The 17,509-nt window shown below is 41.4% G+C and overlaps 1 protein-coding gene across 2 annotated transcripts in view; it reads right to left on the bottom strand.

Annotated features, from left to right (window-relative positions):
- Positions 1 to 17,509, bottom strand: part of necab2 (N-terminal EF-hand calcium binding protein 2) — a 199,233-nt gene that overhangs the window by 166,939 nt on the left and 14,785 nt on the right. For both annotated transcript variants that reach the window (XM_020604323.1, XM_020604322.1), the window contains exon 2: positions 16,307 to 16,331. In XM_020604323.1, the coding sequence (XP_020459979.1) occupies positions 16,307 to 16,331 (25 nt within the window). The remainder of the gene's footprint in view (positions 1 to 16,306; positions 16,332 to 17,509) is intronic.

The following is a 17,509-nucleotide window of genomic DNA, read 5'->3' as shown; positions in this document are numbered from 1 at the left end:
CCAGTCACAGAGGGTGGGGTGCAGACCTAGTGTGGACAGTTTGTGGGGATAACCATGTTGAAAGTGGAGATGTAGTCAATAAAGAGTAGCCTGATGTAGGAGTCTCTATTTTCCAGGTGAGAAAGGGAGTAGTGAAGGGCAGCAGCAATAGCATCTGACGTGGCCCTCTTGGTGTCTGAGGTGGCCCTGTTGGGCCGGTAGGCATACTGCAAGGGATTCAGGGGGTCCAGTATACTGCTCTGAATGCAGGCCAGCACCACTCTCTCAAAACACTTTGTAATGATTGGAGTGAGTGCCACTGGCCTGTAGTCGTTCAGGCAGGTGACTGGGCTGTTCTTGGGAAGGGGGACAATGGTTGTGGTCTTAAAGCAGGAGGGAACGATGCTCTGGCTGAGGGAGAGATTGAAGATGGAGGTGAGAACATCAGCCAGCTCACTGGCACATGCTCTCAGAGCCTGCCCAGGGACGATGTCTGGTCCTGCTGCTTTGCGGGGGTCAATCTTCCTCAGGGTTTTGCATACCTAGCCTGATGAGACAGTTACTGGAGGGGAGGGAGGTCGGGTGGTCCAGGTGTGTGTGTGTTCCTCCCCTCTGTGCTGTAGCTGGAGGTCTCAAAGCGGGTGTAGAAGGTGTTGAGGTCATCCAGCAGGCTGTCTGTGGAGCTGATGATGCTGGTGGTGGTCCTGTAGTCTGTGATGTGCTACAGGCCTTGTCACATCCACCCGGAGTCAGCAGTAGAATAGAAGCCATTCAGCTTCTTTCATCGGCTGTTTTACAGCGCCTTAGATTTTGATATTTATATTTTGTGTTACCTATGTATCTCTGTTATAGTTCACTTACATTGTGTGGCATTCATGCGGACAGCAAAGTAAGATTTAATTGTACAGGGAAACACGTTTCCTCACTGTGCATATGACAATAAACACTTGACCTTGACCTTCTCTCTGTACTGCCTCTTGGCCACTGTGATGGGTTTCCTCAGTCCGTACTTCACAGCTTTGTACTCTGTCTCATCACCTGATCTGAATGCATGAGAACAAGCACACAGCATGTGGTGTTCCTGACTGTTTATCCAGGGCTTCTGGTTGGGGAACCTCCTGACTTGTACGGTGGGCATGATGTTGTCAACACAAGTGCTAATGTACCCAGTCACATACTCAGCATAGACCTACAGTATATGCTGACAGAAAAGTCCTCCAAGGTGGCTGCAGCTTTAAACACATCCCAGTTTGTCCGAGCAAAACAGTCCTGCAGGGTGATCTCAGCCTCTGTGGTCCAGAGTTTAACTTGTTTAGTGACAGGGTTTGTTTGTTTCAGTCCTAGTTTGTAGGCTGCAGCCCACCGGGGGATGGGGGGTGCAGCCCTGTATGCACCCCTTATGTATTTTAAAGACGAGTGCACCACTAGATCAGCTAGCTCCTGTAAAATTAATGTGCTCCAGTTTGGACCCATCATCGTGCAGCTGCATGTCATCTCTCACATCTTGCTCCCTCACATCTGCCATTTGTCACGTTCTCCACTGACTTGTGTTTTGCATTTCTTTCTGTGCCGTTCTTTCTGTTGACAGCAAAGTAGCCAGTTCTCTTTTCATCCAAATCTTTGTCCTCATCCTCCATAACCTCATTTATATTCCTGCTCATCTGACACCCACATTCATTCTGTTTCACTCTGGGTCTTTTTTCAGTGTCTTAAAGGCATATTTTATTTCTCTTTTTTTAGTCACCACTTCCTTCAGTCTATTTTGGTCTGTTTGATCAGTATTTGCAATTAATTTGCCCTCCATGCTATTTACCTCATTGCTCCTGTCTCTCACACTAATCTGTGCAGCTGGATCACAAATCTCTGGGCAGCAGCAGTAAAGCTCACAATGATGGAAATAATCAGTTTGGAATTACTGGCAATATGCAGATATGATAACCACAAAGAAAAAAAAGAAGCACCTGAATAAGACGCTGACATTTTGTGAGTAAAACCAGTCCAGTCACACTAGAAAGCACACCCCTACTTGTTTTTCTTACTGCGTGGGGACTAATCACACACACTCATGTTTGTTTTCCCTACTTTATGATGCCTGCTGGCACACAACTTCAGCTTTTTATTTCATCTTACATACAATAATTATTCAACTTTTTCTTTTTATCTTTCATAATTATTCAACATTTTTTCAACTTCCACAATTGTTGAGCATTGCATCTCACCCTTCAGCTACAGTATTTCAACAAAGAACTTCAGCCATTTCTTCTCATCCTTCAGCTGTTTCAGAAATTGATTTCAGGCATTTATACTTTTTAAAATATTCAGGTTTGTTCAGAAAACTTTTGCCCATTCAAATGAATGGGAAAGTCTTCAAATCTTCCTCCTCTTTCAGTCTTAATCCCTTTAGCATACTTTCACCTAAAAAAACCATTCCAACTTTAAACAATTCAGCAAATCTTCAACTATTCAGGTTGTATTTAACTTTTTATACCTTTTACAGTTTTTGAATTCTCGCAGTTTACCTTTAATGATGATTTTGGAAATTTCTCTGCTAGAGTGTGCCATATAACCCACACTCTAGCTCTGTCCTTCAGCCTTTTCATAATTTTTCAACTTGTTTTTTGATCTTATTCTGCCAACTTTAAGCTTTCACACACAAATTATACATGAAAGCGGTAGAGAAATTTTCATCAGCACTGCATCTCAGCCTTCAGCTGTTTCAGCGGTGGATTTCAAGCATTTTCAGGGTCATCCTTCAGCACTCAGCATCCACACGCATTTTCTTCAGGAAATGCATTTTTGTAGTTTATATATCATTCTTATTCTTCTGTACATTTTTTGCTGCTCAACTGCTCCCACATACCTTCAGCTAGAGAAACCATTCAAATATCAAACTGTGCAGCTTTTTTAAGACATTATGGTGTGTATTCAACCTTTTTTTAAATAACATTTATGCTTTTTATTTAATTCAGCTTTTTCCAAAAAAAATCCTATTGAAATGAATGGCGGAGTCTTGAAATCTTTGCCCTCTTTGAACCTTTAAAGGTCCAGCATACTTTCAGATAGAAACACCATTTCGACTGTAATAAACTCAAGACATGTTCAAATATTGACCTTGTAAACAGCTGTTCGATATCTTCTACGGTTTATAAAGGTAATAAAATCTAAGTCCTGGAGTAATGATGTATTGAAGCACCATCTTCTAGAGGGTTTAGTATGGACTTCAATATTTAATGTGAGGGAAATGGGAGCATGATCACTAATTATAATGGAGTGGATTGTAGTGTCTATTACATGTTGGGTAGGGAATTACTGATAAGAAAGAGTTCTGTTTGAGAAAAAAACAGATGAAGGGAGGAAAAGTAGGTATATTCTCTAGATGTAGGGTTAACCATTCTCCAACTATTACCAAGTCCATAATGCTCCATATATTGTTTTATTGTTTCAGTGGAGTGCCAATTTCTTATATTGCTGGAGATGCTCGAACGGTTAATAACAGTGTTAAAATCACCAGCAATAATAATATTTGTTGAGTTGCATAAAGATGAGAAAAAATTATAGAAAAAGGATTAATCATCATTATTGGGGCCATATATGTTTGCAAGTGTATATGTTGTCTGGTTAATGGATACCTTCATAATTATAAATCTGCCTTCTGGGTCAGTGATAATGTTTACGTTTTATGTGCCTGTCCATTCATTGTAAATGGGGCTATTCATTTGAATAGAGTCACTCTACAGTGACCCCCGCTCTGGCTCCCTGTCTGCGTGTTTTTGACCGCTTTCCTGCCAGTTTTCTCCTTTTATTCTGCCATCCTTAAGTTTTAACACACATATTATACATTAAAATGGTAGATAAAATTGTGAAGAATCCGAATATGCCCAAGTTATTTCAATAGGATAACTTTACTCAACTCAGGACATGTTCAGCTATTGACCTTGTAAACAGCTTTTTAATATTGCACTCCAATCATTTTCAATGGTGCTACTCATTTCAATAGCCTCGCTCAAGTCACGTGATCCTCGCTATAAGTCTGTGTCTGTCTGTTTTTCACAACTTTCCTGCCGGTTTTCTGCTTTTATTCTGCCAACCCTAAGCTTTCACACATGAAAACAAGAATATATGCAGGTAAATACAGTGCGTATCTCTCAAAATGGCGCCTTCGTCCCAGCATTCAATAAGGTGTGATGTACCGTCATATTCTCTACAATGAAATAAATTGAGATTTTAGACACTTACAGTAGGAATGTCTGTAATTTTGCATCAGCCCTATCAGGTAAAGTGTGTCAGGTTTGCCAGGCTGCACCTACTTTCTCACTCCCCTCACTCTGTTTTCTCTCCCTTACCCTGATTATGCTATCCTTTACACCTGCTTGTCACCAGCTGCACCTGATTAGTTTCTCCCTATTCACCGGGCTTTGTAGTTTTGGATTTTGTTTTCCCTTAATAATAAAAACCTTCATTTAAAAACTGCATGATGTGTTTACTTGTGTTATCGTTGACTAATATTTAAATTTGTTTGATGATCTGAAACATTACAGTGTGACAAACATGCAAAAAGATAAGAAATCAGTAAGGGGGCAAATACTTTTTCACACCACTGTATTTCTGTTTATCTGCAGTTGCACCTAACCCGACCAGTCCAGGAGTGAGTCCCAATGTCCGCAGCCCGGTCTTCTTCTCATCATCTCCATCATTGACTGTGTACACTCCTATGCTCGACACCCGGTTCCATTGTTCCTCTGTTCATTTCTTGTCACTTGTACAGCACTGTAAATAAACTACACTGTCTGCACCGAAGTCAGCCACCTGGGTCCGTCTATTTTTGTGACTCGCTCACTGTTGTGTTCGAGCAGTCCTTACAAAGTGTCGCACTATCTTTTTCAAATCATATGCTATGAATTTCATGATGGAATTGTCAGTAGAAAGTAGGGTAAGAAAGTCACTTTCAGATTTTCCCGTTTAGGAGTCGCCACAGTGAACTGTCACACTGACGACTCGCATGTTGACATTGGCACGTGTTTTATGCCGGATGCCCTTCCTGACACAACCCTGATTCAAACCCGGGCCGCAGTGGCGAGAGCGCTGCGCCTTAACCACTAGCCTACCAGGGACGGCATAGTAGAAAGTAGGTGTTGGGAAAATGCTGTGTTATGGCTTGTTCAAATCTCACTCGACAGCAAGTGAGCACAGTCACTTCACTAGACACAAACATTCTTAGAAACATGCAGCATAAATCCCCTAACACTGGAAAAGATTACTGGCTCAAGCAAGGAGCTAAAATTTATGAATAACCATTAAGTAACCCGTATTGCCATGTAGTTTATTTGGATGCCTGCACTTCTGAGCCATGGGATAAACCATGTCTCAACAGGGGGGAACCGATCTATCATACAACAAACTTTTAAAAACAGTGCATTGACAGTAGCAAAGGCACTGTTAATGGAAATATATAGTGACAACGGCGCACAGTGTGATTCAGTATTTTACTTAAAGCCTTACGCACATAGGAAAAAACAAAACAGCATCCCTTTGGGCAGAGGTCTGTCACCATTTAAGATATTATATGGTGAACCCTACAGTGTCCCTGAACTCAGGCCTTTCACTAGAATCAACAGTTTTGTTACAAAAACATCAGGTAAATTATTGCTCATTACAGCCAAGCGACTGGATCTTTCTCAAAGCCATAAGGAGGAAGACGTGGCTGAACTCAGGTCCAAGTGCTCCTGACAACACCACCAGCTATAGAGATTGCAGAAAGAACCTCCTGGATACATCTCACTCATTGTAAGAAAGCTCCTATCCCACACCTTGCGGACACGCACGTGTAAGCTTAATTGCTTTTAAAGTAAAAAAAATAAAAAAATCAAGAGTGATTCTATTTAATACATACAGCACATAATTAGTAGTGCTCATCCACCTGCTGTATTTCCCTTATACTGTGAAGCCACTCCATTCACTCCAGGGTGAAGTCTGGCTGCAAAGAGAGCTGCGCACCAACCCCAATGAAGAAACCAACGCACCCGGGGAGTGCTTAGGGTAGAGGCAGGCACTGGAGAGAAAGGAGGATGACCACTGGTGGGTGGCATTCATTCAAAAGACCTCCCTGGTGGGGGGGTAAAGCCACCTTGGGGCTCCTCGTGTTGTTGGCCCTCGTGATAGTCCTCCCGCTCCTGAGACTACAGACTCTTAGACAAAACCAAGCAAATGAGTGCGGAGATAAGTGGGAGTATATGTCACAAATAAATAACAGAGCTGGGTTAGAATAAAATTAACATTATGCTTGAGGAGGGGATCACTAGGGCGGTGTCATTTTCCATATGCAGAAAGTCCAGCATTTCATGATTCCAGGTTCTCAAATGTGGTGATCTTACAAAATATGTATTGTGAAGGTGTCACTCTGGGTAACTGTAATTGGCATTTCTTGTTGTTTTCAAACATTTTCCACCAAACAAAATTGGGAAAAGAAAAAGATTTGCCACTAACACAGTAATTCCAATGAGGCAATAAAAAACATAAAACACCAAAGACATTTCTCTGCAGGGCACTTCTAGTACATTTTCCTGATTATACTCTCATACTTAAGTAATATTTAAATGTAGACGTTTTATTTCTAACAATATTTTTACAGTGTGGTATTAGTACTTTTAGTACTTAAAGAATCACCAGGAATATTGTGAGTAGTGGTGTTCATTGTTTTTCCCTAAAGAGTGGCAACTATTGACTGTAATTCTCCAGTGCAACAAATTAAATAACTGGTTGTTCATCTTAGATGGTAGTGAGTATATTTTGAGTCTGGACAGACGTTTGCCAATGTCTAAAATTGTTTTGGAGTCAATTCTGTTGAGGTGAGGCTGTTGATTGCCAGCCTCATCTGGGCAGACAAATACCAATGTTTGGTGTACCAGAATACCCACTCAGGCTGTAGGTGTCTAACTGGTCACAGACTATGGACTACAAGGTAGCAATGTCTGTGGAGGTGAGATTGACTCTAAGTAAGACTGCTTCTCTCTGGTCTGTTTTTTTATTCTTGTAATGTAGCAAAGTTTGTGGTGAAACTGAATTTAATCGAATATAGATAGATAGATAGAAATACTTTATTAATCCCAATCTTGAAAAATATGGTCCCTTCCCTTAACTATAAAGGAAGAGTTCATCTTATTCTATCTAAATATTTTCTCTAAATAAACCCATCTAGTCAGTGCTAATCTTTGAGGAAACTGAGTTGGAGGGTCCAAAATGGTATATGCTAGTGTAGCTTGTTATCTCTTACACCGCAGTTTTATTTAGCCTCCTTTGTCTGAGTTTAAACTGCTCCACAAGAGGAAAACTTTAGCAACAGTGATGACCCACATGTCAGTGGTTTGAGTGGGTAATGCATACTGCTAGAGCAACTAATGTATTCCACTGTATTGAATGTGCAGCATCTAGACCATTCTTAGCTACCTCTCCATTTAGACTGATGCCAAGTAACGATCCCTGAGGCCTGAAATGTGTTCTCTCTCTTTTTAAATCGCCAAAGCTACCCACCAATGAAACATGTAAGACTGTACATTATTTGTTCCCAGTTGCAAAGTCATCCGTTCCCCTCGGAGCAGAATACTATTCTGCAAATTACACGCATCAGGAAAGGGACGAGATATAGGAATTCCAACTTCCTGTAACACCACCATAAATGTCACTAAAACATCAAAGGGCTATAACTCCTCCTGGTTTGTAAATCGAACGACACCCCAGGTCTGACCTCTGGTGGCTGTGTGGGGACCTTAAACTGTGGCCCAAACTCCCACCTGACTGGCAGGGAGGCAGCGCTCTGGTACAGCTGCTTATGGCATTCCAAATAGTACCAGCACGGGCGTTAGCACTTGGGACCCAGGAGGTCCATGGCCACAAAAAAAAAGTGGGTAATGCATACTGCTAGAGCAACTAATGTATTCCACTGTATTGAATGTGCAGCATCTAGACCATTCTTAGCTACCTCTCCATTTAGACTGATGCCAAGTAACGATCCCTGAGGCCTGAAATGTGTTCTCTCTCTTTTTAAATCGCCAAAGCTACCCACCAATGAAACATGTAAGACTGTACATTATTTGTTCCCAGTTGCAAAGTCATCCGTTCCCCTCGGAGCAGAATACTATTCTGCAAATTACACGCATCAGGAAAGGGACGAGATATAGGAATTCCAACTTCCTGTAACACCACCATAAATGTCACTAAAACATCAAAGGGCTATAACTCCTCCTGGTTTGTAAATCGAACGACACCCCAGGTCTGACCTCTGGTGGCTGTGTGGGGACCTTAAACTGTGGCCCAAACTCCCACCTGACTGGCAGGGAGGCAGCGCTCTGGTACAGCTGCTTATGGCATTCCAAATAGTACCAGCACGGGCGTTAGCACTTGGGACCCAGGAGGTCCATGGCCACAAAAAAAAACAACTGTCTTATGAGAATGACTGTGTGTATATTGACACCATAGGGGTTCATCTAGACCATTCTTAGCTACCTCTCCATTTAGACTGATGCCAAGTAACGATCCCTGAGGCCTGAAATGTGTTCTCTCTCTCTTTAAATCGCCAAAGCTACCCACCAATGAAACATGTAAGACTGTACATTATTTGTTCCCAGTTGCAAAGTCATCCGTTCCCCTCGGAGCAGAATACTATTCTGCAAATTACACGCATCAGGAAAGGGACGAGATATAGGAATTCCAACTTCCTGTAACACCACCATAAATGTCACTAAAACATCAAAGGTGGGGTGTGCAAAAAGTTTGGTTCTACATGCTGTACATTCATTCCAAATAACACATCTCCAGATGGATCAGTCACTAGAGCTTTGCAGGGGTACTGCACTATCTGAAGAACTATCTGAAGAACTTCCTGAGAATGCTGGTGTTGACAACCCCTTTACTCAAATGTTAGAAAAATGGTTCAGAAAGAGGAGTGGCCTCATTACATCTTGTCTCATATCTCTGGCAGTGGCTACAGCTCTCCTCACTGTATATGGGTGCTGCTGTATACCCTGTCTCCAAGGCTTTATGCAGCGTCTCACTGACACTGCTTTGACAAAAGATAATTTTGTCTATTTGCATGTTTCACAGACTGCGGACACCTATGGGGACGAATTAGGCCGATATGACGGTGCTTTCCCAGCTGTGGACAAAGAAGACACCTGAGTGTAATGCGCTGTTATGGGGATGCTGAAAATTGAGATGAAGTGGCATTCCTTTGATGTTATTACAGAGAAACATGGTATCTCATACTTTTTGCTATGCATTTTCTTATTCCCATAGAAGTTGCTTTATTAATGCATATGAGCATGTTGCTCTTTATTACATCTATTGAGCTTTTATATTTACTCAAATATGACGGCACTCGAGTATATCAGTGTTGTTTTATCTGTATGTACAAAGTATAAACGGGGGGAATGTTGGGAAAATGCTGTGTAATGGCTTGTTCGAATGCTCAAGAAGATGTTATACATTATTACGTGCAGGTGTTTTGGTTTAGAGCAGATGATGTATTCGTGCTTGAGCTGATCCACATAGTTCTCACCAATACCGGATCACGAGTATGCAGAAAAGTTTGTGACGGCACCCGGCTCTGTTTGGTAGACAGGGACTGATAACAGGGATTGAATTCTTGAACTGCCACAGTACCAACTTGACTGTATAAATAGGCTCAGTTGAGACTGCCTCTCTGAGCATTGTTTTCATGCAACTGAACTGTATGTATTGAAGCTGCCTTGCTGCAAGTATTAAAATCCTTATATAAAGAAAATCAGCCTCGGTCTACTCAGTCCGTTTGTTTATGATAAAATAACCCTAACAGTAGGGTAAATGTCATAAAAGTAACTTTTATAGCATTGTGGGAATTTTTAAGGGAACTATAGAGTAGATTAATTTCACATAAAAAACTGGATGCTCTCATAACATAATATACTATTGTAAAAAGCATGCATGTTGATTTGCCATAAAGCAGGAGAAGCATATGTGCTACTAATAACATTAACAAAGACTACGTTCTATTCAAGTGTCCCAGTAATCTTGACTGTAATCACTTTTTAGGTGCATTTTAAATTAAAAACAGTAACTTGTGAAAATGCTGGAAATTTCCATGAGGTTTGACTGACTTCATGTTCGGCGGTCTTCTTCTGCACTGCTTTGTTGGCACCAACACAATCAAATGTCTTCTGTGAAAAAGGCCCTAACTCAGTGGTGAGTTTGGTGACATCACATAATTCCCTGCATTGTATATGTATAACTATAAATGAGCCAGAATACCTGAAAACATCTGTGTGGGGGTGCAAGGTGTCAAGTGTAAACAAAGTCTGTATCTTGAACAAAAAACAGTCCTTCATTACAGCAGACATTGTGACATCGTGAGGAAGGCTGCATTTCCTTTACATTTTGTGGCCTCACAGAGGTTCTGCTGCCCATTGGCTAACTGGGACACTGAATGGAACAGAGGAGGATAACACTAAAGGATTAAGGCTAGTAAGTTTCTGTTTTGGGGATTTTCTACAAATTCCATATCAAACATGAAACTCATTGTCGGATTTAGTCTTTGTGGGGAAAAAAACTCAGTATTTCTTCTCCTTTAATGTTATCAGTAACACCTGCACTTCCAATGCTACAAGTCAAACCATCTACTGTAAAAAAAAATTACTATATTGCTTGTATAATCTGAACAGCAATTACAGAATATATGCAACTAGAACAGTACCCAGAGTTATTATTTCATAACATTTCCTTTTCACCTGCAGAGATTAAGTGTCAACCTGCAGCAAATATTCAAAGGACTTTGACGTATTACATGTGCTGTGAGTATAAAGAGTAAACTAAGCACTGTCAAATGATGCAACTATTTCAGAGAATTATTGGCTGCTGAAACACTCCACCAGCTGCACAACAATGGTGTTGAGTCAGCTGTGGTAATTGCAAAAAACACAACTGAGAATACACGCATACACATGCACCCACTCACACATACACTAAATACAGTATTGATACTTAGTTTAAGCATTACCACACGAAATAATGCTCACTGATGCATGCTACTTGCATTAGACACAGTTGCATAATGCACACACACACACACACACAGGGTTGCTGTTTCAGCAGCTCGGTGGCAGGAGAGCTGGCTCTGAAATCTGTGCTACGAATGTGAAGACAGAATTTCGACAATTATTCCTCAGTTACTGCCCCGTTGTCAAAAATAACGTATGATGCTCTTTCTTAGTCCCTTGCTCTTTTTTGTCTCCATTCCTTGCCTCTTCTCCCTTTTAGATTTTGTCACCTCCTGCCTCTTCTGTCAGTCTCTCCTGGACTGCATCTTCTTTTCTTTCTAACAATTCTCCCCTTCTCCCAGTCAGCTTCTGCCTTCTTTTTCTCTAACTCATTAAACCAGTTCCCCAGTCTTCTCCCACAAGAAAGGAGGAGGATAAAAATAGCTTGTCTTCAGCCTGTGCTTACTGGTTCCTTCTTTCCAGCCTGCGTTCCATACATCGAATAACTACATTTCTCCATAATAACCATTGTCTGTTCTTCTTCCCTTCGTTCCTCACTCACTCTCTCTTTTCTCTTGCTCTGTAGCCCTTCAGTTAATCATATGAAACTTTTGCAAGACAGTTTGCAGATGTGTGTCTCTAGCAGCAGCAGAGTTGGGGTTGTAACACCCAAAGAGACTGTTATTTTAAAACAGAACACAATCCAGTTTGTGATGGAGAAAAAGCTGATTAATCACTGGTTTAATGAGTCTTTGCTCAGGCTAAGATCAGCGTGAAAGGAAAAGGCAAGTTTTGTAATGTCTAAACTGGTGTTCTGTATCCTAGCAGTTGGTAATTATACAATATCAACAACATGGAGCTACATTTTGAGAAGCTAGAAGATTAATTACAGTTTTTGTTAATGCAGTATTTTAGTCCTGAACATGACAGATGTGCAGGTGATGCCCAGATCATGGTGGTTGGTGCGTGGGACTGAATGTAGACTAATTATGCAGTTCTGTTTACTTTAGTTATAACTCAGATATCAACAGAGCTTCAGCATTTATAAGATGAAATAGGCCAAGTATAATTAGCTTTAAATATTACAGCACATATCTGAACAGTCATACAGTACAGTATTATTGTGGGAAATGGACAGTGTGATGCAACCAATGCTTAAACACACAACAGTATCATTAACATGACAGTTTAGTGACAGTGGTGTTGAATGTGACCAAATGTGACCTGGACATAGAGTTTTGATGTTCAGTACTCTTAAAGCTCTGCACAGCATAGCAGTCAAAATATGTGCTTGTAGATGTAGCCCAGGTAAAATGGTTGCCGCACAGGACATAATTACTGCAGTCCTCACAGCTTCGATGTCCAGCAGGTCACAGTTTATTTACACACAAAAAGATACGGAGCAACAAAACACGAAGTAGCAAAAACAAAGGGGAACAAAATATGGTAGTGGGGTCTGGATGCACACACAAACAAAATAAAATAATCTGTAAAAACCAAATAACCAAACAGTAACAAAAAAAATCAGTAAAATGCTGTTATATTGCAGCCATGTGCTAAAATCATTTAAGTTCATTTTTTTCCTCATTAATGTACACACAGCACCCCATATTGACAGAAAAACACAGAATTTTTGACATTTTTGCAGATTTATTAAAAAAGAAAAACTGAAATATCACATGGTCATAAGTATTCAGACCCTTTGCTCAGTATTTAGTAGAAGCACCCTTTTGAGCTAATACAGCCATGAGTCTTTTTGGGAATGATGCAACAAGTTTTTCACACCTGCATTTGGGGATCCTCTGCCATTCCTCCTTGCAGATCCTCTCCAGTTCTGTCAGGTTGGATGGTAAACGTTGGTGGACAGCCATTTTCAGGTCTCTCCAGAGATGCTCAATTGGGTTTAAGTCAGGGCTCTGGCTGGGCCCTTCAAGAACAGTCACGGAGTTGTTGTGAAGCCACTCCTTCGTTATTTTAGCTGTGTGCTTAGGGTCATTGTCTTGTTTGAAGGTGAACCTTCGGCCCAGTCTGAGGTCCTGAGCACTCTGGAGAAGGTTTTCGTCCAGGATATCCCTGTACTTGGCCGCATTCATCCTTCCCTCGATTGCAACCAGTCGTCCTGTCCCTGCAGCTGAAAAACACCCCCATAGCATGATGCTGCCACCACCATGCTTCACTGTTGGGACTGTATTGGACAGGTGATGAGCAGTGCCTGGTTTTCTCCACACATACCGCTTAGCATTAAGGCCAAAAAGTTCTATCTTGGTCTCATCAGACCAGAGAATCTTATTTCTCACCATCTTGGAGTCCTTCAGGTGTTTTTTAGCAAACTCCATGCAGGCTTTCATGTGTCTTGCACTGAGGAGAGGCTTCTGTCGGGGCACTCTGCCCTAAAGCCCCGACTGGTGGAGGGCTGCAGTGATGGTTGACTTTTTACAACTTTCTCCCATCTCCCGACTGCATCTCTGGAGCTCAGCCACAGTCATCTTTGGGTTCTTCTGTACCTCTCTCACCAAGGCTCTTCTCCCCTGATAGCTCAGTTTGGCCGGACGGCCAGCTCTAGGAAGGGTTCTGGTCGTCCCAAATGTCTTCCATTTAAGGATTATGGAGGCCACTGTGCTCTTAGGCACCTTAAGTGCAGCAGAAATTTTTTTTTGTAACCTTGGCCAGATCTGTGCCTTGCCACAATTGTGTCTCTGAGCTCTTCAGGCAGTTCCTTTGACCTCATGATTCTCATTTGCTCTGACGTGCACTGTGAGCTGTAGGGTCTTATATAGACAGGTGTGTGGCTTTCCTAATCACGTCCAATCAGTATAATCAAACACAGCTGGACTCAAATGAAGGTGTAGAACCATCTCAGGGATGATCAGAAGAAATGGACAGTACCTAAGTTAAATATATGAGTGTCACAGCAAAGGGTCTGAATACTTATGACCATGTGATAGTTCAGTTTTTCTTTTTTAATAAATCTGCACCTTTAGGGGACCTTTCACCATCAGTGGAAAACAATTTAGTTATTTATCTCCCCTTAGTACATGTTTACCACCCAGCTACATTGATATGACAGAAAAATACATTTTTGTTTTATGCTTGAACAATGCAATGATTCGTTATTAAATACGAGGCAGACAGTCAGTCTGATGAATATCAAACAGTTTTTTGTTTACGCGTCTCTGGCACCAAGAGCTAACATCTAACTGCCCTGTGTCAGTGTTCAGTGTTTACTGATGAACAGAACCTGGACTGGATTCACAGCTGTTTAACGTCAAACTGTGCCTTAACACAGTGTGTTGGTTGAACTTTTTCCACACAGAGAAATGTTCACATTATTCATGCTGGGCTTGAACCACATAAATAATGTTCTGCAGCAGTTTTTATTTATTCAGTCTTTAATCAGTCCAGTGATGTCATCCTGATGAAGAGAACAAATATTTGCCATTTAGCTGACCTGCCTTAGCTAGAGTGAATCCTTGAGCTGATCACTAACCTGAGGAACCTTCTTCTGTGCAGCGCTAACAGGAGAAGGAGTCCATCCTGAGCCTGTACCAGTTGGGACTTTCTTGTCATTGCATATATTATTTTGCTCTCTTCAGACAGCCACACCCTTCATCCACTTGCTGCAGGAGCAGAGGGAGAACACCAGGCCCTCTTGTCTGATGGCTGCACCAGCAGGTATGATGTGGCCTACTGCAGGCTCTGGATCTCTCCTGCAATTATTCTTACTCTAGTTCTCCCTGAGAAGGCAGAGCTGGGAGCCCCGAAGGCTGACCAGACTTTGTGTGACTCCTTGAGGTTGAGGGCAGCACTGTGACCAGAGTCATCTTCCCAGTCTACAGCTCTGAGATCAGTGAGCTAACAGGTGAGCACAATGGTGAACACAATGGATTATTTTTACTCCTCTGAGCTAGCCTGAGCATCTGGCTGGGTTAGCAAGGCCCATGGTAGCGTGTTGCACCGGGGCCCATAACACTGCACCATATGAAAGATCTGGTTGGCAGAGAGGTAGATTTGTACTTTTTTCATATACAGTATGTAGTGTTGTCATCACGACTGTGCTGCAGGTCAGCGAGTTCAGTGCGTCTTGCACCTTTCATTATTTCCTGGAGCTGGCCTATGAGTGTGACATGGTGGAACCATGAATGAACAAAGTGGTGAGTAGTTCAGTATATTGTATTTTAATAATAAAATTGTTAACTTTCACTGGTGTACGGCTTTAGTTGGTAAACAGAAGTTATGCAGTGTATACACACAAACACACACAGCTATTGTGCAGGTAACAAAGCAAATTTCAACAGTTGACTAAGCAATGGCTAAATAAAGCTTTGTGGTGGTGGCAGATATATTCTTTATGGAGATGCATTTTGGGAAGAGCAAATGGTCATCTGGCTGCTATGAAAGCACAGCTTTAGTTAAATTCTTTCTTGTCAAAGACAGTGACAGGATAAACATGGTTGATGAGTGAGAGGATGATAATGAGCAGATAATAGAGCAGGAACAGATTTAAAGCGAAAGGAGAGCTGGAGATATGCAGAAGTAAAAGAAAGTAGCAGAACATGAGATGCCAGAGGGTATAAACAAACTGCTAATTGGCACTGCTACACAGTAATAGAAATTTTCCCTTCTGAAAACACTTAATGTTCCAAGAGCCTAAAAATACAGCACACAGCAGATGGACAGGGTTCACCACATGGTATTTTTCTGCTATGCATAAGGCCTGAGAGACAATAAATCTCACATCTGTACTGAAACGCAATCGCCGGTGTACAAACCAACCCAACAAGGCCAGAATAGTTCAGAAAAAGGTTGTTTGTTAGATTTACTTTATCATCCTGATTCCTCTTTATTTTTGCCACTGGAAGAAAAACGATTAAAAAAAGATTTAAGCTGCAAACTGTGCGACTGTGTGACACTGAGCTACAAGGATTCAAGCTCTGTCAAAGCTGAACAATGCTCTAAAGTTATTTAACTGATAAGCCCAGGTGTAACCCTATCTAAGTGTATCAGTAAGTGTTAGCAGTGAGCAATATGGGCAATTTTTAGATATAGTATGAGTACTGTACAATATTTTCATTCAAGCAAGTGCAGAATATCATTAGAAAATGTTCAAAAATGCATTTTCTTATGCGAGATCTCTTAACTGAGATTATGACCACTGCATTTCATGTGACTATGTATCCTGTAAAATCACTCCAGATTATATGGTATGATGGTTCTGTAACAGATCATTTTCAATTATGACATTATATGAAATAACATTTTATGGTATTTTCAGACATTTTCTTTACAGGTCTGGAAAAAGAAATTAAGATGGCGAATTCACTCACCATCTTTGTCAGCTCTTCTGAATATCTGTGAACACAAAGCGAGACAGTTCAATTAGTATGAGTGAAGGCATCAGCAGTGAGCTGCTGCAGGTCTGATGAAAGGGTAAATGTATAATGTTAACAACTGCTTTTTAGTGACTCATTAGTAGTCATATAAGATAAAATGTTCACTTTTCACATTTGCAATGAATACGGTATTAATCCACAGACTGTATATACAATGAACGACATGTCATCACTTCCCTCTATTATGCAAGAGTGAAACCAAAATATCATGAATACGGTGGCTGCCATCTTGCTTTTTGCAGCCAGATTCTGTGCAGCAACGACCAAGTAGCTGAGTGATGTATCAGGCTGCCAATCAAAGCTATCAATTCAACCTAAATAAATATGTTTCTGTATAATCAAATACTGTAACTTTTTAACAACAAACTTAGCAGGAAAATGAGCATTTTGACACCCATCAACATGATAATATCCACCCAAAACCACAGAAATCATCCATCCCTTATCACTTATTCCTGAATAGGGCCGTGGGGGGGCTGGAGCTAATCCCAGCCGACATTGGGCGAGAGGCGGGTACACCCTGGACAAGTTGCCAGTCTATCACAGGGTACACACAGCTTAGAGTCACCAATCAACCTAAGCTGCATGTCTTTGGACTGTGGGAGAAAACCAGAGTACCTGGAGAGAACCCACACAGGCACAGGTAGAACATGCAAACTCTGCACAGAAAGGCCCTGGGTTGGCCGGGGCCCAAACCCGGAACCTTCTTGCTGTGAGCTCTAACCACTGTGCCGCCCCCACACAAATCACCTCTGGGAAAATTTCTTTGATTTGTATTTTGAGTTTAATGGTTTGGCTCATGTCCCATCAGTTTACAAGGAGGAGACAGAGTCCATGATCTATACTGCAACCAGCCACCAAGTAGTTATCAACTTGTGGTGGCTTCACTTCTGGGAGCTGTCAACCTGTCCATCTTATAGACAGTTAATGTATTAATCTAGTACAATACTTGACTGACTTGAATAGTCATTCAATGTCATGTTTAGGTGCAGTATGACTGTCTATCCTCAGTGTAATATTTCCATACAATAAAACTGAGAGTAAGTAAACAGACAGGAAACAAGAACTCAACACTGGGTCCCCGTAGCTGATATTTGCACATACAGTAAGAGTGTGACATCTCTGACTGGGCCAGGT

Source organism: Monopterus albus, unplaced genomic scaffold, assembly GCF_001952655.1.
Source record: "Monopterus albus unplaced genomic scaffold, M_albus_1.0 scaffold65.1, whole genome shotgun sequence".
Taxonomy (NCBI): domain Eukaryota; kingdom Metazoa; phylum Chordata; class Actinopteri; order Synbranchiformes; family Synbranchidae; genus Monopterus; species Monopterus albus.
This window is presented reverse-complemented; position numbering and strand designations above follow the sequence as displayed.